Below are 26503 nucleotides of genomic sequence, written 5' to 3'. Positions count from 1 at the left end.
ACATTCTTCTTCATTGAGTGGCCCAGGAACCATGACTCTGAACACAGAGGAAACAAATCTAACTCTCCAGTTCTTCCTTCTTTATGTGGACATTTAATTAACCCACTTTTAACTACAGACAGAGTGGATCTGGTGTTTAAACTTACAGCATGGTCCCTACCTGTAGTCATTTGCAGCAGTGTTTAATGGTGAAACTAGCTGTGTGCTCTGGAGTTTGAGGGGAGGAACTTGCTGGGTCCAACTCGGGGAGAGACAGTACAGTACTGAACTGATGATAGGCAGTTTTAGGGATTTTCAAGTTTTGTCAGAACTTGATTTTTGCTTTATGCTCAAGCTTGAGAACCTAACCACTGCATAAGATACTACTCTCCTTTATTACTGTTATTCATGTCTTTAAAACCTGTGCGTAAATCACATCGTACAGGAGTATAGTAAGAGTACCAGGGCATTCCAGAAGACAGCAGTAACCCTTTGCCTTACAGTTAGTCTCATTCTATTTCTGTTTTATTTCTATAGTTGTAGGTAGTTTATTTATATCTGTTTCTTAATTCATTTAGTCTCTGGTCTGAAAGATGAGAGTGCTACTGACAGGCTAAGTAAGCTGAGAATTGACCATTGAATTTATTAGCTTCATGGTGGTCAGCTGTGACCTTGGTGAGCAATTTTGTGGAGTGGGATACAGGCTTGACAGGAGTGGGTTTTCATGAGGATGGGAAAAAGGGATTTGAGAGAGTTAGTGTAGACAGTTCTTTGTAGGGATGTGGCTTTGAAGGAGAGCAGAGGGATGTGGCATTAGATGGAGAAGGATGTGGAGACAGAATTGTTTTGGTCATTTTGATTATTTTGAGACATGAGAAGTAAGCTTTGTATATGTTGATAAGAAAGGTTTATTTGCTGGAGCAATGTCCTTGGGTAGGTAAACGGACATGGGACCAGTGCACGAGAAGGGTGGCCTTTGATAGCAGTGTGCACAATTTAACTGTTATTGACAGTTGGGAAGGTTGTCTACAAATAGACACCAATAGGTAGGAGTCTGTGAAAACACTGTTTTTTTTTTTAAAAGATTATATTTATTTATTTGACAGAGAGAGAGAGAGAACAGCAGGGGGAGCAGCACACAGAGGGAGAAAGAAAAGCAGGCTCTCTGAGCAGGGAGCCTGATGTGGGGCTCGGTCCCAGGACCCTGGGATCATGACCTGAGTTGAAGGCAGACACTTAACAATTGAGCCACCCAGGTGCCCCTGAAAATGCTCTTTTGATAGTTCTATTTTCTTCGAAATAGAAACCAAGGTCATAAATTATGAATGAGGAATAGGGGATGAGATAGCAGATATTTGGAGGAAAACATACAAGGTAATCATCCCATTTCTTTCTGCCCTGCCACTACCGACCAGGAGCCCAGTGCTTTACCCCTGCCTTGACCCCTGGAGTTGAAAACCTATAAATTGCATGCATGGTGTTATTACCATGTAAATAAGGTGTAATAGCCAGGCAGGGAAGAACTGGAGAGTTACACTTCTTTCCTGTGTGTTCAGAGTCATGGTTCCTGGGCCACTCAGTGGAGAATGTTCTTACTGTAGTTCAAGTTCCTAGTTCCTGGTTCCAGTAGATCTTTTATTAATAACCCTGCATCGGGGGCGACTGGTTGGTGCAGTCACTTGAGCATCCGACTCTTGGTTTTGTCTTGGGTGAAGATCTTAGGGTCTTGGGATGAGCCCTACCTTGGGCTCTGGGCTCAGCGGGGAGTCTGCTTGAGATTCTCTGCTTTTCCCTCTCGCCCTCCCCCTGCTTATGTTTGCATGCACTCTCTCTCTCTCTCTCTGTCTTTCTCAACTAAATAAATAAATCATTAAAAAAAAAAAAAAAAAAGACCCCTGCATCAGCTGCTTAAAACCATGCTGTATTTTTGTTTGCTTCACATTCAGACTACTAATCTATTCTGTTGTTTTCCCCTTAGGTCTCTAATCCCTACCCCTACCACCCCCACTCCATAGCTCAGTTTTAGCTCAATCTTTTTCCCCCCAAACTTTAAATCATGCCATCTTTTCTAGTGTGTTTTCCTAGTTTGAATTGTTTCCTGGGACTAGTGCACAGTTGTACCCCTAGAAATTTCTTTTCTTTTTTTCCATTGCTCTTCTTGGAGCTATTTTTGGGCTCTTTTGTCTTCCTTTATCTGAGTTTACTTTGTCGGTTTGTTGCCCAAAAATGTGTAGGGAGTAAATTATTAGAGTTCTTTTTTTTTCTTTAAATATTTTATTTGTTTGTCAGAGAGAGTTTTAGGCAGTTTTAGGGTTTCAGAGTTTGCGAGCACAAGCAGAGGGAGAAGCAGACTCCCAGCTGAGCAAGGAGCTGGATGCGTGCTCAATCCCAGGATGCTGGGATCATGACCTGAGCTGAAGGCAGATGCTTAATGGACTGAGCCACCCAGGCACCCTTGTTTGAGTTCTTGTAGATTTGAAAATACTGTGCCTTCATTTTTCGTTGATATATTCTTAATTGATTGGGTATAAATTTCTAGATTTCTGGTGACTTTCCCTCAGAATTCGAACGTACTGCTCTGTTCTAGTTTGCTGTTCCTGTTGCAACAAATTGCTATAAGCTTGATGGCTTCCGACAGCACATGATTATTTATTTGTTATTTTACAGTTCTGGAGTTGGTAAGTCGTAAAACCAGGGCATCAGCAGGGCTGTGCTCCTTTTGGAGGCTCTAGGGGAGAATGTTTTCTTGGTATTCTCAACTTCTACGAACTGCCCACATTCCTTGGCTCATGGCTCTGCTCCATCTTCAAAATCAGTGTCATCCCTCCACCCTCTCTCTTTCTGACCCTGACCCTACTACCTTCCCCTTACAAGGACCTCGTGGCTACATTGGGCCCACCTGGCTAATTGAGGATACTCATCTTACCTAGACCCTTAACACACGTCTACAAAGCCCTTTCGCCATGTCAGGTAGCATATGCACAGGTTCTGGGGGTTAGGACGTGAACTTTTTCGGGGGGCCATTCAACCTACCACGTGCTCTATTTTCTTTATCTCATTGTTTTTAGTGAGGAGGCAGTTGCTCCTCTAAGTTACATTCCTTCGTGGATGGCTTGTGTTGCTCTCTGGAAATGTTTAGGAATTTTACTTTTGGTTTTCTCAAATTGCCTGAAAAGATGTCTAGATATGGGTCCTTCTTCATTGTGCTGAGTGCTTCCTGGACCTGCCCTGTTTGCCTTAAGACTGGGTTCCTTCAGTTTGGGGAGATCTCTTGTAATATTTCTTTGATTAATTTCCTTCCCTCTGTTTACTCTGCTCTATTTTAGATACTAAACCTAGGTTAGGATTAAGTTGTGTCTCTTAGGTGTTTCTTGTCTAGCATTTTCCATCTTTCTGTGATTTTCTGTGTCTTTCTGATTTCCAGTTCTTTTTCTTTTTTTGGGGGGGGTTATCATTTTATCTGTGAGAGGCCCTTTGTTTTCTGAATATTCCTTTTCTGTATAATTAATGTATTTAAGTATATTACATATACTTACAAATTTTTGGTTTTGTTTCATATTTATTCTAGTTCCTAAAATTGTTCTGTCTCCACTAGCTTTTCTGTTTACCTTGGAATTTTTACTTTTTTTTTTTTTTTAAATACTTTATGTATTTTTTTATTCTTATTTTTTAAGTAATCTCTGCACCCAGCATGGGACTCAAACTCATGACCCCAAGATCAAGAGTCAACCAACTCTACCAACTGGGCCAGCCCCCTTCCTCTTTTAAATTTTTACCCAAGTTTTATATGTATGTAAAGAGTCATTTTATAAAGCATTATAGGAAAACCAATATCTACTGCCTATGTACCACTACTCCCTTGCCAGAACCTACTGTCCCAAAGCAACAATTTTATATATATCTTTTTTTTTTTAAGATTTTATTTATTTATTTGACAGACAGAGATCACAAGTAGGCAGAGAGGCAGGCAGAGAGAGGAGGAAGCAGGCTCCCTGCTGAGCAGAGAGCCCGATTCGTGGCTCGATCGCAGGACCCTGGGATCATGACCTGAGCCAAAGGCAGAGGCTTTAACCCACTGAGCCATCCAGGCGCCCCAATTTTATATATATCTTTAAGATTTATTGATTTGTTGGAGAGAGGGAGAGCATGAGTGTGCAGAGGGGAGCGGGGCAGAGGGAAAGGGAGAGGGAGTCTCAAGCAGACTCTGCACTGAGTGTGGAGCCTGACCTGGGGCTCGATCTCAGGACCTTGAGACCATGATCTGAGCTGAATCCAGGAGTCAGACGTTCAACTGACTGTGCCACCTAGGTGTCTTAAAGCAGTAATTATATTTTTAATTGTTTTGTTGTATTTTTTGGAATCCACGGATTTCTCTCCATATCTCTAATGAACAAGTTTTGTTTCTACTTCATTTTTCAGTTTTGGACATTATCTATTGGTGCTTCATTATGAAAATGAGGATTTAGCTCTTGTTCCTCCTACACTCATACACAGTTTCTATCCCTTCGTGGTTGTATATTATAATTTGGTTAGATCAATAGTCCGTATTTACATTATTATGTCTATGTAAACACCATTCCCAGCTGAACCGTGTACTATATATACTATGATTATTTGTCCTTTCCCACACATCATTTTGTTTTCTAGAGTTAATAATTGTTACATTTCTGTTTGTATTGTTTTCTGTGCAGTTATTTAAGCCCAAACTTTTCTCTAGTTGTCTACATTTTCCTGCAAGATTTTCAGTTGCGTCAGATATTCTGCCGGTTTATTTTCCTGAATAAGTCTGTTTCAGAGCCTTTTGACCTGCTCTAATCTGGACTCTTCACCTTTTCTGGTGCCCAGCTATGATGCTGGCATCTCCCTCCATCATCCTGGGGATTACCTTAGCTTCTCACTTCTGTGCATCTCCTATTCCAGGATCTTTCTTGACTTAACTCCCTTATTTTGGAGCAGTATATCCGTTAGTAGTTTGCTGAGAAATGGTGCAGGAGATGTAAACTGTTTTGACCTTGGTTGCTGAAAATGTCTTTATTCTGTCATCATGATTGATTGTACAGAATTCTATATAATGTAGAATTGTGTATAGAATTCTATAAAATATTCCTTTGCCTTCCATTCTCTGAAGTTACTCTCTCTCTTTTTTTTTTTTAAGTTTTTATTTATTCACTTGACAGAGAACAAGCAGGGGGGGAAGGGAGAAGCAGACTCCCTGCTGAGCAGGGAACCCGACACAGGGCTCCATCCCAGAACCCCGGGATCATGACTGTAGCCAAAGGCAGATACCCAACCAACTGAACCATCCAGGCGCTCCCAGAATTGCTCTTGATAAGTCAGAAGCCATTCTGATTCCTGATCTTACTGTTTTTTCCTCCCCTTTTGGAAGCTAGGGACTTCTCTTTGCGGAATTCTGAAATTTCATGATGCTGCACCTTGGTGTAGATCTGTTTTAGCCACTGCGTGGCATACTCGCAAGACCTTTTTTACCTGGGCACCCATCTTTTAGTCCTGGAAATTTCCTTGAAATTAGTTTGTTCATGATTTCCTCTCTGTTTTTTCTTTCTCTTTTTGGAAGACATGTCATTTGATGTTAATCTGTCCCTCTGATTCCCTTCTTTCTTCCTCTTCAATTTTCCATTCTCTCTTTCTTTTCTTTTATGAGTCTACCTTTTTTTTTTTTAGATTTTATTTTTAAGTAATTTCTATACTCAACTTGGGGCTCAAGTCACACATTCCATTGACTGAGCCAGACAGCTGCCCCGGCTCTACTTTCTAAGACACTTCCTCAACTTTATTTTCAAACCCTTCCATCGGGCATTTTTATTTCTTCTATCATTTCAATATTATTTCTCTGAGGATATACATTATACATATTTTCTTAAGTGTTCTTCTTACATAGTTTGTTCCCTCCATGCTTTTTTTTTTTTAAGATTTTATTTATTTATTTGACAGAGAGAGAGATCACAAGTGGGCAGAGAAGCAGGCAGAGACAGGAGGAAGCAGGCTCCCTGCTGAGCAGAGAACCTGATGTAGGGCTCAATCCCAGGACCCTGAGATCAAGACCTGGGTGGAAGGCAGAGGCTTAACCCACTGAGCCACCAAGGGACCCCCATGCTTTTTTTTTTTTAAGTTTATTTTTTTTTCCAAGATTATATTTGAGAGAGAGAGAGAGAACATTAGCAGTGGGAGGGGCAGGGGGAGAAGCAGACTCCCCGCTGAGCAGGAAGCCAGCTGTGGGGCTGGATCACAGGACCCTGGGATCATGACCTACGAAGAAGGCAGACGCTTTCCAACTGAGCCACCCAGGCACCGCGTTCCCTCTTTGTTTTCTTTTCTCTTGTTTTAACCCCTGTATAACATGAAAGATGTTTTTCTTAGATGTTTGGTAATCATTTCCATCTCTTTTGACTTTTAAGAGTAGGGTACTAGGGTGCCTGGCTGCTTGTTGGAAGAGCCTGCAACTCTTAATCTCAGGGTCAAAAGTTTGAGTCCCACATTGGGTGTAGAGATTACTTAAATAAATAAAACTTAAAAAAAAAATAGGGTACCAAAAAGTTGATTAGAAGTTTTGTATGTTGAGATAGGGCTCTTTTCTGTGTTTCCCATTGTGAAGTGATCTGTGTGGGCCATATTTGGGGAACCCCAGTGTCAGTATGTTTGGCTCTTTGCTCTTTATGGGATCATAGTAGCTAGAGGAATGCCAGCATTCTAGTAGGCGGGCAGGCTGGGGGTCTGAGCATTCAATCTCTGGACTTCAATTTATTTCCTCTGTTTTTAATATTATGGCCTTTGCCCTCCACTCTCTGGTGTCCCCTTATCTAGAGATGCTCTGTGTAACTCTCTTCAGCGAATAAAGCTCTCAGCTTCTGCCTGTGGGAAAGGATCTGATATATTGACTGCTTTAGCCCTGTCTTGCTCTCCTCTTCTAGAGGTGCCCAGCACTGCCAGTTCCTGAATCTCCTGGGGTTTTGTTCATGGACCATAGGGGGACTGCTTCTCATTCTTCTTCACTGCTAACACCAGAGTCAACCTGCTCAGGTTTGTTATGTCAGTTATTAATTTGTCTGCTTTTTAAAACCTGGTTTATTGAGGTATAATTGACATACAGGAAACTGTATATGGGACCATCTCGTGCTTCCCATTAAAGCCACATCCCTAGAAAGAGTTGTCTGTATTCATTATCTCAGATCCCTTTTTCCTGGTTTCTCATGAATCCATTCCAGTCAAGCCCATATCTACTGTTCAAATCAAACTGCTTACTAAGGTCACAGATGGACCCCCCCGCCCATGGCTCCTTGCTAAATGAAATGGTCAGTTCTTAATCCTCAGTTTGCTTAACCTGTCAGCATTTGTACAATATGACATGTATACACCCTTGAAACCGTTATCACAATGAAGACAATGAACATATTCCTCATCCCCAGAAGTTTCTTCAGCTTCTTTATAATCTTTCCTTCCCATCTCTCCCTGTCCCTAAGCAACCATTAATCTGTTTTTTGTCACTTTAGATTAGTTTGTGTTTTCTAGAATTTTATATAAATGGAATCCTACAGTTTGTACTTTTTAAAAATCTTTCACTCATTGTAATTATTTTGAGATTCATCCATGTTTTTGCATATGTCAGAAGTTCATTGCCTGTTACTGCTGAGTGCTGTTTCATTAGATGGATATACACAGTTTGTTTTGGTTCCAGTCATCAGCTATCACAAAGTTGTTGCGAACATTTGCCTGCATGTTTTTATATGCATATACTTTCATTTCTCCTAAGAATGGAATGGTTGAGTCACATGGTTAGTGTATGTTTAACTTTTTTTTTTTTTAATTATTTCTGTTTTTTAAGTAATCTCTACACTCAGTATGGGGCTCAAACTCACAACCTTGAGATCAGGAATTGCATGCTGTATTGACTGAGCCAACCAGACACCCCAGTATATGTTTAACTTTTAAAGAAACTGCTCAGCTGTTTTCCAGAGTGTTTATACCATTTTATAATCCTACCAGCGGGGTTGTGTAATAGTTCCAATTGCTCCACATGAATATTTGGTGTGGTCATTCTTTCTTTCTTTCTTTTTTTTTTTTCCCCAGATTTTATGTATATATTTGACAGAGAGAGAGAGATCACAAGTAGGCAGAGAGGCAGGCAGAGAGAGAGGGGGAAGCAGGCTTCCCACTGAGCAGAGAGCCCGAAGTGGGGCTTAATCCCAGGACCCTGGGGTCTGGATCTGAGCCAAAGTCAGGCACTTAACCGACTGAGCCACTCAGGCACCACTGGTGTGGTCATTCTTTTTAATTTTAGGGATTTTTTTTTTTTTTTAGATTTATCTGAGAGAGAGAGAGAGTGAGCATGTGTGAGAGAATACAAGCCAGAGGAGGGACAGATGAGGAGGGAGAAGAAGAGAGAGAATCTCAAGCAGACTCCATGCTGAGCATGGAGCTAGACTCAGACCTCCATCCCATGACCCCAAGACCAATGACCTGAGACAAAACCAAGAGTCAAGACACTCAACCACCTAAGCCACCCAGACGCCCCTAGGCATGCTAATAACTAGATCATTGACTTTTTAGCTTAAGAAACTGAGTTGCTGTCATCTGTCTTATACTTTGTCATCTTTGTGGGTTTATTCCTTTAAAAGTTACCTAAATCAGTGAAATAGAATAGAATCAGAAATAGACTGACACAAATCTAGACAACTGACTTTTTATAAAGGTACAAAGTCAGTTCAGTGAAGGAAGGAAGGAAGGAACATATATTTGCTGATGTCCAGCAGAACAACTTAGATGTTTCAACTAATGGTGCTACAACAATAGCATATTTATTTGTTAAAGAATGAACTACAACCTGTAGCTTATACTCTGTACAAAAATTAACACAAAATAGATCAGTGACTTAAAAGTGAAGCAGAACTATAAGGTGTTTTGAATAAAACGTGGGAGAAAAATCTTCATGACCTTGGGTTAGCCAAAGAGTTTTTAGATATGATATCAAAAGTGTGATCCATAAAAGAACAAATTGAGGGTTGGGCTAACTCAGAATTCAAATCTTTTGCTTTGTGAAATATGTGTTCACGGAATGAAAAGACAGGTTACAGACCTAGAGAAAATATTTGCAAATCGGACACATCTAACAAAGGACTTATTTCTAGAATATGTGAAGAACTCTCAAAACTGAAAATAAAAAGGGGACAAAAGATTTGAACAGGAACTTCCACAAGAAAAGTAAATACTGGCAAAGAAGCACATGAGAAGGTGTTTAACGTAATCATTAGTGTTGAGGGAAATGAAGATTAAAACCACAATGAAATTCCACTGTATACCTATTAGAATGACTAAAAACAAACACCTAACAACACCAGGTGACACCTAGGATGCAGGCCAATCAGACTTGCAGACAGTACTGGTGGGAATGCAAAGGAGTATTGCCACTTCGAATGAGAATTGAGTAGCTTTTTATGAAGTTGAACATATATTTGCCGATGTCCAGCAGAACAACTTAGATGTTTACCATAGAGAAAGGAAAGCATGTCTGCACACGGAGACTTGTGTATGCATGTTTCACTTGATCTTAGCCAAAAGGCCGAGAAGCGATGTATATGCATGTTTATAGCAGCTTTATTTACCATCATCAAAAAATAGAAACAGCCCAAATGCCCTCCAGTAGGCACATAAATAAATTGTGGTACCTTATTCAGCAATAAAAAGGAGCAGACTTGATAAATGCAAAAACGTGGATGAATTTCAGTGGTCTTATGCTAAGTGAAAGATGCCAGTTTCAAAAGATTATATACTTTGCAGTTTATGTTGCCATTTTGGAAAAGATACAACAGGGATAGAGAACACATCAGGGGCTGGCAGAGGTTAGAGGTGGATGAGAGGTTTGACTGCAGAGGGGCAGCAGCCCTGTTCTTTGTTCTGGAAGTTTCTGTTTTCCTTCGAGTGTTTCCCACCTGTTTTTCCACAGTTCCGCTGAACTCTACAGCTTGGCTTGATTGTGGACATTTTGCTTGGATTGAGGGGGTGACGGGGGGATAGTTGTGTGCTTATTCCCAGATAAGTCTAGGAATATTTCTTATGGTAATGGATACATGATACAGTACTTCTAGGGATGGAGGAATGGGCTACATCAACCTATAGTGTCATTTTTTTGCTTGAAAAATATATCTTTGGTACTAAAACCTTACCCAGAAGAGAATAATAGATTGCACAGAGCTTCTAGATTTTGATGTGGGTTAGAACTGAAAAATGAGATGTCTTTAAACTCTTTTTCCTTCTCTCTTTGATAAGTGATATAATGTGGTTTGGACACTCAGAGATTCCTGAGATTCCAGGTTCTGGTTGATGATTTACTGCAAAATTGCTTATAAATTGAAGTAGAAAATGTTTTGCAGACCTGGCAGCTTTCTGGCTTCACACCCATTTGTCACCCAGCATTTCCCTTTGTGTATAGAACAAGAATTAATTAGGCTGCACTGCAGGAAAAGTTTATGGCTATAATTTATATAGGATGAATTTCTTTTTAAAGAGACAGCATTGTTTTGTTATACCTATATACATATAAGTGTGTATATATATAAAGTGATTTTTTTCTCTTAAAGCAGCATCTGTGTGCTTCCTGAGTAAGCCTTCATTTTTCTGCTTAGTGCAAGACACTAGATGCTTTTATAGTGATTGCTTTCTGATCAAACTGTTGGTTTTCTGTTTCTTGTTTTTAAATTCATTGTGTGCTAGTGAGCGGTACTCAGTTGTAGGTTTGCATTTTAGACATCGGTCAGACTCGTCTGGTTTCCAGAGCTTTGTATTCTTTTGGTCTCTTCGAAGACTTAGGATTCTGTCTTTTTTTTTATAGGGTCTTGCTCATTCAATTAATGTTTTCATAATCAATGCAAGTCAGAACTTGCAATTTGTTCCTGATTTGCACATTAAAGAGCTCCATTAATTAAGGATCCTGGTGTTTGGCATGTTCCCGCAGGATCTGTGCATTATTTACACGGTGAAAGTGCAAGATGCACGCTTCGCAGTTGTAGTGGCAATTGCAGTTAATCCTGCTTTTTCTCTTTCTTTCTTCTTTTTTCTTTTTTGCTCGTGAATAACAATTAATTCACAACTCATTGAAACTCCTAAGGGATACATTGGACCAAAATAGGAACAAGTGATCCAAATGAGGGGGCCACAGTGGAAGAGTAGAAAGTAAATCCTTTGTTTAAAAGGGGAAAATCCCCCTGGAAGACACAGAGAATTTATGTGTTTGGTTTTTGTGGGTTATTGCACTTGGCTGCATATGAGAGGCATAATGGCATTGAGTTGTAATTCTGTTTACTCTGATTTTGCAGATTTGTTTCCTCTCTGTAATAATAGTTGTACTGATAAATGAAATTGCCTTTCAGAACCCAAATGACCCCAGAGGTTTAGACAGACATACCCCTATGCTTATGTCCAGTAAGCTGTTTCACAATATTCCTATTTTTAGTTGCTTTTTCATGGAATCACTTCCCGGAGTGTTTGGGTTCTGTTACCATTTCTTTTGGAAGCTGAGTCTAAGGCCAAGGTGTGTAAGAGGGTGTAAAATGTTTGGAAACCTGAAATCAGATCACTGGTTCAGCAGGTTCCTCCTTTCTGGTCTCAGCCATGGCTAATGCTTGTCTATTCCTGATGCATTTTTCCTAATAGTAGCTAGTCTGTCTTTAAAAATACTATGAGAAGCTGCAAAGGATTTTCAAGAGTGGAGACTTTTTTCTCTGATATTTACGAAACTTCCTAGGGATTTTGTGGGACTTAATTTGCCCTTATGTTCTTCTGCCACGATAGATATAAGTATATAAAATCCATATATATCTTTATATAAGTATGTGTATATATAATATTCACTGTAAAAAAAATAAATACAGTATTGACGTATGTAAAGGAAGAAGTAAACGTTTTCCCACTTTCCCAAATCCCTGTACTTTCTTCTCAGAGAAAACAATGTGAGGTGTATTCTCCCAGACACTTTAATATGTATATATTTTCTTCCACTAAATATATTTTTTCCACTAAGTTTTGGTGGAAGTTTGATGAGGGGAGGGGATGGGAAGACCAGTCTGAAAAGAAAAATAAGCTATACGTTTGCTTAAGAATTATCTTAGAAAAAATCTGAATGTCGTGATACCTTTAAGACATAATTCTCTGTTGATTATTATAATTGTTGTATTTATAGTCTTACCCCAAATAAGTTTCTCCGTATGATTTGCTTTGAAAGTTTATTGTACTTGGATTGCACTTGATTTTAGTTTGAATTCTTTGGTAATTTTTAATTAACTTTCATATGATATTGTTTGTTTTGCTTGGTGTTTAGTTTCAGATCTGTCACATGCTGTTTTTCTTGAGGCATTTGGATAAATTAGCCTTTGGATAATACCTAAAATGCTACTATTTTGAGAAGAGTTTCTAACTAGCTATTCATACAAGGAAAATTTTTATTATTATTTTGTAAAGAATCTCTATGCCTGGTGTGGGGTTTAAATTTACGACCAAAATCAAGAGTTGCACACTCAACTGACTGAGCCAGCCAGGTTCCGCCCCCCAAAATACAAGGAAAATTTTTATGTATAGACAAGCTGTGTAGACGGTCTTAAAGATTCTTACATTCTCAAGATGGTACATGAATGTTATGTAGTGAGGGTTAGGGGGAAGGGCAGAGACAGACGTTCTAACTTAAGTTCTAATTAGAAAGCATTTCTGGTGTCCTCAGTAAGACTTACATGGTAAGAGAATATGACTGAAAAGAAATCAAATGTGATAATTTGAGAATCAGGATGATCAATTTACTTCTATCTCAGTATTTTCATTGTGTACGTACAATGTCAGATGCCCTTATTCTTAGAACTAATAAAAATAGCTCTTGTTTGGTCCTCATGCACTTCTGTCCAGGCACTGTCTGTTAAGTTGTTCACAAATGTCTCTTTTAGTCCCCACAGCAGCCTGTGAAATAGGTGCTAATACTGGCACAGTACATATGGAGACGTGAAGCCTTGGAGAGGGTTAAGGAACTTGCATACGGTCACATGTTGGTCACATGTTCGTTAGAGGCAAAGTCAGTGTGGCTACTGGGGTCTGCCCCACTATATAACCTCTGCTTTTGGCCATACCACGCAACCACTGTGCATGTACTTTAACTCTTTTGTCTGTTGGGTTTTTGTTTTTTTTAACATTTATTTATTTATTTATTTGAGAGAGTGCTCCTTTGAGCTGGGAGGAGGGGCAGAGGGCAAGAAAAGATCCCAAGCAGACTCTCGCATTAGTGCAGAGCCCACCGACCCCAGGCTCAATCTCTGAGATCTTGGACTCTGAGATCATGACCTGAGCTGAAATCAAGAGTCAGGCACTCTACTGAGTCACCCAAGTGTCCTGCTTTTTTTCTTTTTAAAGAATGTATGACGGTGTTGGAATAATTGCCAGAGCTTGAAGAAGTGAAGGCAGGAGCAATATGGAGATGAAGTTCATGTAAAACAGGTTTAGAGTGAGTAGTAATTGTATCCTTCAGTTTTTCTAAGATCTTTCCCCCATATTGCCTTTCAGTAGGAGAGCTAGAAGGGCCCTGGAGCTCAGCTGATCTGCTCCCTTCTCCTGTAGGCAGATAAGCCTTTTTTTTTTTTTTTTTTTTTTTTAAGATTTTAATTATTTGACAGAGGGAGACACAACAAGAGAAGGAACACAAGCCAGGGAGTGGGAGAGAGAAGCAGGCTCCCCGCCGAGCAGGGAATCCGATGTGGGACTTGATCCCAGTACCCTGGGATCAGGACCTGAGCCGAAGGCAGATGCTTAACGACTGAGCCACCCAGGTGCCTCAGCTTTTTCTTAGATGATAGAGAAACCTGTCAATAGGCTTTTTTCTTATTATAATGATGATAATATTCCTTAAATAAAATCTGGTAAATGGCCAAAACAAATGTAAAGAAGTAATCTTCCCTAATCCCAGCAGCTCGAATTAAGTACTTTCAATACTTTGTTGTATGGCATATATCTTTTCCGATTTTTTCCCCACTATGAGCGTGTAGTTAGAACTAAAATGGAACCGTATTCTATATTCTGTTTTACAGTCTGTTTTTTTTCCTACTTAACAAAGATTATGGATATTTTTCCATGTCATTAAATATTCTACAGAATTCTTTTTTTTTTTTTTTTTTTAACATTTCATTTATTCACTTGATAGAGACACGGGGAGAGAGGAAACACAAGTGGGGTAGTGGGAGAGGGAGAAGCAGGCCTTCTGCCTAGCAGGGAGCCCAATGTGGGGCTTAATCCCAGGACCCCAGGATCATGACCTGAGCTGAAGGCAGACGCTTAACTGAGCCACCCAGGCTCCACTCTACAGGATTATTATCATTATCATTATTATTATTATTATTATTATTACTATTTAAATATTTATGTATTTATTTACTTGACAGAGATCACAAGGAGGCTGAGAGGTAGGCAGAGAAAGGAGAGGGGGGAAGCAGGCTCCCTGCGGAACAGAGAGCCCGATGCAGGGCTCGATCCCAAGACCCCGGGCTCATGACCCGAGCCAAAAGCAGAGGCTTTAACCACTGAGCCACCCAGGCGCCCCTACAGGATTATTTTTAATGGCAGCGTAGACTTTACATCATAGGGATAGTTTAACCAGTTCTTTATTGTTCAAGATTTGGATTGTTTCCATGTTTTCATTTTCATAAATAATGTAATAAACATCATTGTTACTAAGTCTTTACTTACATCCATGATTATGTGTTCTAAGGTCATGTGAAATTTTAAGGCTTTTGATCTGTATCGCCAGATTGCCCTCCAGAAAGGTTGTATCACTTTACATTCTGACCTTCTTTATATGAATATCAGTTTTATATGAATATCAGTTTGTTTTATCCTTGTCAACACTGGATTTTGTAATTTTGTTTCATCTTTGTCACTTTGATAAATGGAAAATTTATTTTAGTTTTATTTGTTTATTTTAGTTTACATTTTTTATATTTTGCATTTTACATTTTTTGGATATTTACACTTCCCAGTGTTTAATGGGGGTAAACACTTTTTTCCTTACATTTATTGGTCCTTGGCATTTCTTTTGTGAATCACACGGGAAATTTTAAACTAGTTCTGGGGATAGACGATTTCCTTATCAATCAAACTTAAGGCCACCTCTAATTTCTCCTGCCTTTGTTTTAATCTGTTTCTCCTTGTTTGATTTTCTGTTGACAGGTAGAATTCTACCTCAGAAGACCTCTTTGTGTTATTGTATATGTTTAATTTTAATTATTACTTTTGTTAATAGTCATGAAAATGTAGTTTATAGTAAAAATACATTTTTTCAAATAGTATTATTCCCCCTCCTCCCCAATGGTTCTGAAATGTAACATGGATTGTGAGTCTTCTTTTTCCCTACTGTAGATGGCATTCTTCAGAGGTAACCATTTTTAGCAATTTGGTGTGTATCCGTCCAGATACTTTGTCAGTTTAAACTTTTTTTATTTTTATTTTTTTTTCTTTCTTTCTTTATTTATTTTTTAATTTTAAAGATTTTATTTATTTATTTGACAGAGAGAAATCACAAGTAGACGGAGAGGCAGGCAGAGAGAGAGAGGGAAACAGTCTCCCTGCTGAGCAGAGAGCCCGATGCGGGACTCGATCCCAGGACCCTGAGATTGTGACCTGAGCCGAAGGCAGCGGCTTAACCCACTGAGCCACCCAGGCGCCCCAGTTTAAACTTTTTTTAAACCATAAATGATATCACACTTTATCTCTTCCCATGTTAATGAATATAAATCTACCTTTTATTTCTTTTTTTTTTTTTTTAAAGATTTTATTTATTTATGTGACAGACAGAGATCACAAGTAGGCAGAGAGGCAGGCAGAGAGAAAGGGGGAATCAGGCACCCCCCTGAGCAGAGAGCCTGATGCAGGGCTTGATCCCAGGACCCTGAGATCATGACCTGAGCCAAAGGCAGAGGCTTAACACATGAGCCACCCAGGCACCTCTACCTTTTCTTTAAAACAAACAAACAAACAAACAAACAAAACCCTTGACTTTGTTTTCTTTTTCTTAAAGTATTTTAAAGTAAATTACAATCATCATGCCAGTTTGCCTCTAAATACTTATGTAAGTGGCTCTTAAAAAATGAGAATTATTTCTTACATAACACTGTTGTCTCACCTAGCCAAATTAATACTTCCTAATGATCCTAATAATATATCTACTCCATATTCTGATTACTTCAGTTGTCCCCAAAACTATTTTGTAGTTTAGTTTATTCAGAACAAGTTCCATTTATAATAATCCTTTTCAATAGCTGCATAGAAAGTTATATGGCTAAACTAATTTAACCAGTCCCCTGTAAATGGGCACTTAAGACGTTTGCAGTTTTTACCAGTTATAAACAATGCTAAAAGTAATGTTTTTTGTACCTTCCTCTTTGCTTTCTTATCTGATTATTTTGTTAAGATTAATTTCTAGAAATGGAATAGTAGGGTCAGGTGGTATGCATGTGCAAACCTTTGATACATTTTCCAGATTGCTTTCTGGATATGTTGTGCTAATTAAACTCTTATCAGTGTATATGGAAAGTGCCCCTTTCCTCACATTCTTGCCAGCATCAAGTAATATCAGAAAAATATCACATTGTTTTAGGCTTCTTTTTCTTTTTCTTTTTTTCCTTAAGTGAGGCCAAACGTCTGTTCTTTTTTTTTTTTTTTTTTTTTTTTTAAAGATTTTATTTATTTGCCAGAGAGAGAGAGAGAGAGCACAGGCAGGCAGAGTGGCAGCAGAGGCAGAAGGAGAAGCAGGCTCCCTGCTGAGCAAGGAGCCCGATGTGGGACTCGATCCCAGGACGCTGGGATCATGACCTGAGCCGAAGGCAACCGCTTAACCAACTGAGCCACCCAGGTGTCCCCCAAACGTCTGTTCTGATGTATTTGGCTGTTTGAATTTTGGAGACTGCTGATCCATGTCTTACCATTCTTTTTTTCACATTAAGTAAATATACCTTCATTTTGCCTTACCAGGACTGCCTTCTGTCCATATGTATTTGGGCTTTTATTTTCCCCACTTCGTTTTTGCTGGTATGGGAACCAAATTTGCACATAGCACTCTAACAGAGCCTGACTAGTACTGTATTTTGTTTTAGTTTTTGTTTTTACCATGTAGTGGTGTTAGAGGGGGAGGGCAGTTTTGCCTTTTTTTTTTTTTTTAAGATTTTATTTATTCATTTGAGAGAGAGAGAGAGAGAGAGAGAGTGAGCCAGCATGAGCAGGAGGGAGGAACCGAGGGAAAGGGAGAAGCAGACACCCCGTTGAGCTGGGAGTCTGATGTAGGACTCGATCCTAGGACCCTAGGATCGTGACCTGAGCCAAAGGCAGACATTTAACTGACTGAGCCACCCAGGCGCCTGTGTTTTGTCATTTCTTATAATTGAAAATGTCATTGTACTTTGCTTTCCAGATTGTTTTGATACCTGACTGTTTAAGAATACATTAATGAACAATATGTAGTTCTTTCTAAAGCTTGTAGTAGTGTTCAGTTTTTTTTATTAGTATAAGTACAGTATAATAGTACCCACTTCTGAGGAATTGAGAGGATTTAAATGACTTATGTAATACAGATAAAGTGCCTAGGCTAGGGCCTGACACTTCATGGGTTCTTCATGATGTTAACTGTTAATAGTGATAGTATGGTCTTCTCTTAGGCTGTAGCTCTATGGCTACCGTGTGTGTTTCTCCTTCATAAAAGGGTTATGTAAATGATTACCAATACTATACTTGCAGTTACTTCTTCAAAGATTTGAAATGCACATAAAAGAGCATGCCAAGAAAATTATTACGTTGCCCTAATTATTCAGTTATTCATTCAGCAGCCTGCCTTTTGCCAACACCAGGCATACCAAGGTGAATTGTTCACAACCGTTATCTCAAGGAGCTCATAGTAAGGTGTGGAGATAGGTAAACTACTTCCAAGGCATAAATATTTAAATGTTTTAACATGAAAGCAACCTCCCAAAGTGTTTTCATTTGGGGTAAGCATTTCATAATGCTGTATTTTTTTTTAAATTTTATTTATTTATTTGACACAGAGAGAGAGAGCATAAGCAGGGGGAGGGGCAGACAGAGGGAGCACAAGCAGGGGGAGGGGCAGACAGAGGGAGGAGAAGACAGAGGGAGGAGCAGGGAACCCTATGCGGGACTTGATCCCAGGACTCTGGGACGATGACCCGAGCTGAAGGCAGTCCCCCAACCGACTGAACCACTTAGGCACTCCAATAATGCTTAGTCTTACTAATACTAAAAGAAACACAAAAGCGATCTTATTTTCTGAGCTTCAGTTTATCCATCTAAGTGGTAATGATGATTGTGTCTTCATGTGAGTGCATTGTAATGTTTGTAAGTTCTTAAATCTGGTAACATGGTTTTGAGACTCTTAGGAGTAGCCTATATATGTTAACAGTTACAGGAAAAAGTTAAGTTTGATTACTTTGCTTTTGTTAACAAAAATTAGCCTGTTGAGGATACATACTTGTTGAAGTTCGTGAATATGTAGTTCACATTTTGTCTGGTTGTCAGCATTTACCTTTGGAAGTGATAGTGTAATTAGATGTTCTGCCATGTGGCAGAGGCATCATTTCTCTGGAACAAACATATATCTGTAGAATACCTTTTAGGGCACAGGTGATGGGAAGGCAGAGTGACAGGATGAGGTCTCTGCTCTCAAGTAGCTTACAACTAGCGAAATCAGACGTGGTACAGTATGACAAGTGCTGTAGCAGTGATGTGAATGATGCTGAAAAAGGAGTGATCAATTCTGCCTGGGAATCCCCATTTTGCAGATCCACTCTATAGAAAGAATTTGGACATTTAGGTTAGGAGTAGTTTCATTGCCTAAGAGGCTGTTTGTCTAAAGGCTTTTTAATAAGAAAGGATCAGGCTGTTTTATATGAAACAGAAAGGGTTACTTGGATTGTGGTTCTAATTTTATTTTGAGTAGGTTTTCTTCAAAGTTTACTTTAAATTTTAGTAATATTTTATTATTACTTTTTAAAGCTGGGGTTTTTTTGTTTGTTTTTTAAAGATTTTATTTATTTGTTTGGCAGAGAGAGAGAGAGAGAGAGACAGTGAGAGCAGGAACACAAGCAGGGGGAGTGGGAGAGGGAGAAGCAAGCTCCCCGCTGAGCAGGGAGTCCAATGTGGGGCTTCATCCCAGGACCCTAGGATCATGACCCGAGCTGAAGGCAGACACCTAACGACTGAGCCACCTGGGCGCCCCTTAGTAATATTTTAAATTATAAAAGTAAAATATGCTTATAAAATATTCAAACTGGCCAAAAGTACATCAAATAAAAATGAAAGTATCTCTTCTTTCCCTGGGTAATTCTCATTAGTTTAAACAATTACTTGTAAATAACCTTGGGTTTTAAGCACCTCATATTCTGAGCATTTATTCTGTCTGTTCAAAGAGGAAAAATACATTTCCTTTTTTAGGGAAGTACCTCGGAGCAATGGAGGTTGTCTGGGGCCTGTGAAGTGGAAGGGAACTGTAGTGGATTTCGGGAAGTACATTGATCAGTTAGATTGCTGTGTCCTATAGGGCTTTTTAAGGATTTATTGGCATACTTCATCAAGGTATTTGAGGGAGTATTCAGGGAAACCTAAGAAGTTCTGCAGTTCTTTTCCCTTTCTTGTAAATTCATGCCTGGTCAGAAATTACAGCTTGAGTGGGATGTCCCTCCACAGAACTCAAATGCACACTATCTATCATGTTACTTAGTGTGGCAGTAATGTAAAATGGTAAGGATTTTTTTTTCTTTTTGCTTCTTTCTGTGAGAGGGCTCACCCAACATATTTTATCATATGTTTCTTCATCTCTCCCTTATTTCAACTTCCACTTACTCCCCCAATTCCCCACATCATTCTCTTAAGAGAAAAAAATAAGTTTTGTCCACCGAGTCCTCTTTCTTACTTGATTTAATATGTCTTGGGTTGAATGTTTCTCACAAAAACACTTTGCATTCAGAATTAGCCTATCAAACCGTTTCCTCCACGGACTCCCCCGTAGACTGCATGCCTTTCACTGTGATGCCCCCTGAGGTATGGAAACCCAAGGCTGCTTTTGGCTTAGCCATCATGATTTTAGAATATCAGTCCCCATGCTCTGCTTTGAAAAGTTATCCTGGTGGCTATATTGTACCATTAAAAAAATTATGCTTTCAGTCCGCGGAACCAACCAACCAACACACGGAGCCAGAACTCTTTATCCTGTTCCAGTAAAACCACAGTCCTCATTCACTTATCCAAATCTGGGAGTCCACAGGAGCACACACCCGTATATGTGTATGCGTACACAGATGTATACAGATGCTTGCTGGACACACATTGGGGATGATAGCAACTCATCCGTATGGTTGGTGTTCGGGAATTTGTAACCTGCAGTACTCTTTCTTACTGGTAACACCATTCTGCTTGGGGAATATAGAACAAGCCCAAACAGTAATACTGACAGAATTCGGAATTATGATACAGTGGAGCCTTCACGTAATTCTTTGTTGAAGAAGTTAGGGCCTAAATGTTAAGGCTTATTGTTATTCTGAGTTGATAATCTCTGCCTTGCTTTAATAATTTTTCCTCATGCCTGGGTAGCCCGCGAGTTGCACAATAATCACTCACACAGCTTTGTAATCAATGCCCAAAGTAATAGGATTCCTCTGGCCACCGGCAATTAATAAATTTGTGTCTTTTTTAAAACACTAGCAAGTCGGGCCTGAAATACGACTGACTGGCTCTCCTCATTTGCATATTTATTGCAGTGGAAAAATTCTTACCAGATGATTGATGCTGAGCCTGCCTCTTGAATTCCAAGCAGCACATTATTATGAAATGAAAAATGCCGGCCATACAGTTGATTAAAGTTGAAGACAGTGGAATCGGTGTTTTTTAAGATTGTGGGAGAATTAAAGGCATATTTTAATAGATGTTGACAAGAAGTGAACTAACAAAAGCAAAGCAAAGGATTTGCTTGAAAAGATTTAATCAAACGTCTTTCTTGGGGGATTAATTGCCGGGGATGACTAGTGCAAGTGGCAGGCTTGTGTGGATTTGAATGAAAAGTATTGTTCTCAGGCCAATATATCGTGTGTCATTTTGACCTATAGTTTAGCTCTGGTTCTAGAGTTACTTTTGAAGGAGAAAAAAATGCTCTTGTAATCTATACATTCTACTTCATTGTATTTATCTGGCATGATAGGAATGTGGGAATTTATGTATACTTGTACATAAACTATTGTATGTTTTCATGTTTATTTTTAAAAAACTGTATAGATATTTAAAAACTGATAAGGTAAGCTTTATTTTAGTTATAAATTCACTGTCTGCGTTCCCCCTCCAATCCCCTTGCCAGAAGTTATACTTATTGGTTTATAATCTAATTAATGAACTGTGCCTATGTCCAAACTTATTCTCTGCCTACAATTTTGTTTATGTTGAACAACCAAGATGAATCAGGGAGAAAAATAAAGCTGTTAGGTGAAAATGGTTTTTAGATTGGTGACATTTTATATATAGAATGCTTGCATATGGGTAGCATGTAAATGAATACTTAATACAGGAATCTATGAATACTAGTTCAGTCCTAGCACTGTCGATCAGAACAAGCAGAGCCTGGGATTTTCACCATGTGAAAGACGATGATTTTTTTGATTGTGATGTACTTTCTATATCTCACAGCATTTAAAAATTAATGAAATTCCTTAATATATAAAAAACATGTTTATTATTTTTCACCTAAATTCTGTGAAATAAGCAAAGGATTATCTACATTTTACAGAGGAGAATATTGCAACTCAAAAATTAAATTGGTCTGCTCAGTAAAATGACTAGTTAGTAATAGTGTCAGTTAGAATACAGGGCTCCTGACCTCTAGTAAAGCACTCTTTCCATTGATTCTCTACTTGGAAAATTATTCCTAAAGCCAGTGCCCGGATGCTGAGGTTGTATCTTGATAATATGGTGAGGCATATGTCCTTCTTAATCTCCTCTTAAGGGAAAGGCCTCTGGAAATGGACCATGTAGGACAAAATAAACATATATATCCTTGACAGTCTCCATTTGTTTTGTGGCCACGTGCCAAGAGGGAGAGAGAAGAGAGTGTATGCTTCTCTGCTGTTTTTTCAACTTGTAACTGACAGTAATTAGGAGAAAAATGAACGGTGAATTAGAAACTGTTGGTTCCATTCTCTTCATTTTTCATAGGGTTAAACAAATAGAACTCAGTCCTTTATGAATGATAAATAGAAGTTGGGTTTGGTTTGGTTTTGTATTTTGGCTGAGAAGAATCCGCTGTTGGAGCTGAGTCTCCAGGGGAGTCTTTCCTCACTCTTGTCAGATGTGGCTTTGAGGAAGCTTGCTGTATCCAGGAAAGCATTGTCTGGTCTCTTCAGATTTTACATAACATCTCAGTGGAAGGAAATGTGTCCCTTTTCTCAAAGAAATGAGAATTGCGTTCTTTCTTCTATATCTCTTTATAGGAAGCTGTCTGAGTGTTGGTCATTGGTGACTTTGCTTTGATAAACATTTTTTTTTCTTTTTCTTTTTCTTTCCTTTTTGTGTGTGTGTGTGAGTGTGTGTGTGTGGTTAGAAGCACAGAATTGCAGATTTCATCTCTGGTAGGTCTCTTGACACTTTGATGCATGGTGGTGCTATCCCTGAATGGAGCTTAAATACTTCAGGGCTACTTTCTGACTGGGTGAAGGGGTGTATAAAATGAGAACATATGAGAGAGTATTAACAGAAAGGCACACTTTGATTTACTGATATTGGCTCTCTGCTTTCTTGTTGGATTGATATGCTGTCTAATATATCTGCAATGGATTTTTTTAAACTGACTTGAACAAAATAAAAAGGCTTGTATAGCTACTTGAAAGTGGCCCTTAAAAGTAGTAGTCTTTTCGTTGTATGTTTTCACAGTTCTTGGTTCTGCCACATGTGAGTCACATTATGACTTGTTTGCTGGGGATAAGCAGCTGTGAACATTATAGACTGCTTTGCAGACTGGCGACCCCCCCCCCCCCCCCGCACATGGTTCCTGATTTCCTGGTTTACCTCAAGGATACATGGAATCTACCGGAAGTAAGGGACGGGCATCTGCTTTTCTTCTTCTGAATTTTTTATTGCGGCAAAAGAAACATGAAACCTAAAATTGACCTAACATAAAATTTATCCTAACCGTTTTTTCCATTTTCAAATTTATTTTGAATTTTCATCCTATGTAGTTAACATACAGTGTTACATTAGTTTCAGGTGTATAATAGGGATTCAAAAATTTACCCTAACTATTTCTAAGTGTATAGTTCAGTAGTGTTAAGTATATTCACACTGTTGTGTTACCAATCTCCAGAACTTTTCTGTCTTGTAAGAGTAGAACTCTATACCTGTTAAACAGGCCTCCATTACCCTCTCTGCCAAGCCCTGGTAACCCCCATCCTACTTTCTGTCTCTGAATTTGACTACTCGAGGTACCTCCTATAAGTGGAATGATATAGTACCTGTCTTTTTATGACTAGCTTATTGCACTGAGCATAATGTCTCCAAGGTTCATCCCTGTGTTATAGCCTGTGTCAGAATTTCTTTTTAAAGTGTGAATAACATTCCTTTTTTTTTTTTTTTCCTGTTCTTTTTGACTAGGCTCAAGATTGAACATTATAGATGATTTTTTTCTGCACAGAGATGAACTGGGATGGTAGAATTATTCATTATGCCCTGCTTTGGGAACACTTAAAGTTTGTGTTGTTTTTTTTTCTTCCAATTGTGTTAAAATATGCATGACATAAAGTTGACCAGCTTAGCCACTTATAGAAATATAGTTCAATATTTTTAAGTAAATTTGCATGGCTGTCCCAATATCCCCACTGTCCATCTCCAGAACGTTTTCATCATCTCATTCTGAAGCTCTGTATCCATTGAACAGGAACAGGTGTCCATTCCCCTCTCCTATCCACCCCTCCCGCCATTGTTCAGCTTTCTGCTTCTGTGAATGTGCCTGTTCTGTGTCCCTCATGTAAGTGGAATCACACGGTACTTGTGCTTTTGTGACTTGCTTACTTAGCGTAAGATTTTCAAGGTTAGGTCTTGGGAATTTTGAAAACTACTTTGCAAATGCAAAATTGGTTTGTGGTTTCACTTTGGAAAACATGGGCTCTCTTTCTTAAGATACAACCTTTTCTAGAAAAGGCACTAAAAACCATGGTTAACGCTGACTGAAGTTTGTGTGAGCTGAAGTCCCTATGGAATATAAAGTAAAAATGAATGTAGGGTTTGCTAAATGAAAGTAGGGGCATTTGTGAGAAGGTTACAGTTATTTAAGGGAAAGGGGGAAGGTGTGAGAGAAGCATAGCCAGAGATGAATGGACAGCCATTACTGATAATAAGAATGGAAAATCACCCGATTTAGCAATGGATTAAATATATAGAGTAAGGGCACCGAAATGTCAGTGATCGCCTATGAAAACACATTAAACGGAGAAAATCAGACAAGGGAGAAATATTAGGTAGGAAGAACAAAGTTCTGTTTCTGACATGGTGTATTTGGAGGAGTGATGGAGCATCCATGTGAAGATTTTCTTGCAATTGCTGGAAATGTGGAAGCTCGATAATAGGAGAGGCGTCTGAGTGCTACCAACGCATAAATAGTGATTATCGGTGTCTAGTTAGCCCCTTTAGCAGGATTAGGCTGATAAAGAAGGTAAGAGTTCAGTTCTCAGAGGGCCAGTTTTTATCCTGAAAGTTCTTAGCCATAGTAGACTATACTTAATCCTGACCCGCTTGATTACAAATGCATGCTGTTGGCTCTTTAGAGAACCAGGTAAGAACATATTCTCAATGCGCAGAGTTTTAATACACAATTCAGTACCACAAATAGGAAGTCATTAACTTGGGGGTTTTCATACGTGAACAACAACTTTTCATAGGAGAATGTGTGGAGAAATTGTATGTATGAGGTGGCAGCTCAAACCAGAGGCAAATGAGATCTCCTGAGGGAGGGCGATGACGGCAGCAGCAACATCACAGTAGGGATCCCAGGACAGAGCTGTGCTCTTCAGGAGAGGAGGGATTGCTTAAGGAGTTGATTGATAGAGGGATAATCCAGGAGGTCGGTGGGTTACCTGTAGAAGCTAACACCATAAGGAAAAACTATTGGTTATGATGACAGGCAGGGTACAAGTTGGTCAATCTTGCTAAATTTAAGAACTCACAATTTATTGCAGAGCCTTTCCTACACACTTTACATATGTTACCTCACTTGTTCCTCACAACAAGCCTGTGAAGTGGGCACTGGCATTATTTCCTTTCAGGAATTCTGTGTTTCAGAGAGTTCTTAGGCCCCAGGTGCCCTTTGCCTACCCCCAACCCCTGCCAGAACTGCCCAGGAGTCATGAGTTACAATCATTGCCTGCTTTGAAGAATTGTAGATAATTTATTGTTCCTTCTCTGTGCTTCATTTCCCAGGTCACAAGGCCCTTAAAGCATTGTTGAGGTCATTGGCAGATCTTCAGGAAGAGTTACTTTTCCAGTACCCAGACACTAGATATTTAGTAGACGGGACAAAGCCCAAAGCAGAAAGGTAAGGAAGGAATGGAGCTGTGGTGTTGCTTATTTTAATCAGGGTAGTTACCCATCATTTTTGAAAAAGAAAGCCAAATCTTCTGCAGACAGATATCATACTTATTGTTAGTAGTAACAGAAAGACCTTCTTATATTTACCTGGTGGCCAGGATGGCACACAAATTAAGAATTAGGTTTTCCTTTTTTATATTTACTTGTGCCTGCTTTTCTTTGTGGGCTTCTGCAAAAGGCTTGCCTTTTCTTTAGAACTATTGAAATTAGGAGATGAGCGGTGCCTGGGTGGTACAGTTGGTTGAGTGTCCAACTCCTGGCTTTGGCTCAGGTTGTGATCTCAGGGTGGTGAGATCAAGTTCTGTGTCAGGCTTTGCACCAAGCGTGGAGTTGGCTTCAGACTCTCTATCTTCCCCTCCCTCTGCCCTTCCCCATCTCAAATAAATAAATAAGTCTTTAAAAGAAAAAAGAAATTAGGAGATGAAAGCTCATTTTTAATTTTAATTCTTTTTAAAAAAAATAATGATTTTATTTATTTATTTGACAGAGAAAGACACAGTGAGAGAAGGAACACAAGCAGGGGGCTGGGAGAGGGAGATGCAGGCCTCCCGCCCAGCTGGGAGCCTGACGCAGGGCTTGATCCCAGGATTCTGGAGTCATGACCTGAGCAGAAGGCAGGTGCCCAACACCTGAGCCACCCAGGTGCCCTTTAATTCTTTTTTAAAAAGATTTTGTTTGAGAGCAAGAGAGCAAGTGAGTGTACGAGTGGGAGGTGTGCAGAAGGAGAGGGAGAAGCAGGCTCCTCAATGAGCTGGCAACCACACGTGGGACTCCATCCCAGGACCCTGATATCATGACCTGAGCTGAAAGCAGGCACTCAACTTACTAAGCCACCCAGGCGTCCCTTAATTTAAATTTTTTTTTTTTT

The 26503-nt window shown here is 39.3% G+C and overlaps 1 protein-coding gene across 2 annotated transcripts in view; it reads left to right on the top strand.

Moving 5' to 3' along the window:
* Nucleotides 1-26503, top strand: part of AATF (apoptosis antagonizing transcription factor) — a 99266-nt gene that overhangs the window by 13873 nt on the left and 58890 nt on the right. For both annotated transcript variants that reach the window (XM_032320809.1, XM_032320810.1), the window contains exon 5: nucleotides 25468-25582. In XM_032320809.1, the coding sequence (XP_032176700.1) occupies nucleotides 25468-25582 (115 nt within the window). The remainder of the gene's footprint in view (nucleotides 1-25467; nucleotides 25583-26503) is intronic.

Source organism: Mustela erminea, chromosome 18, assembly GCF_009829155.1.
Source record: "Mustela erminea isolate mMusErm1 chromosome 18, mMusErm1.Pri, whole genome shotgun sequence".
NCBI classification, from domain to species: domain Eukaryota; kingdom Metazoa; phylum Chordata; class Mammalia; order Carnivora; family Mustelidae; genus Mustela; species Mustela erminea.
Note: the sequence above shows the minus strand (reverse complement) of the source record. Positions and strands in the feature narration are given on the sequence as shown.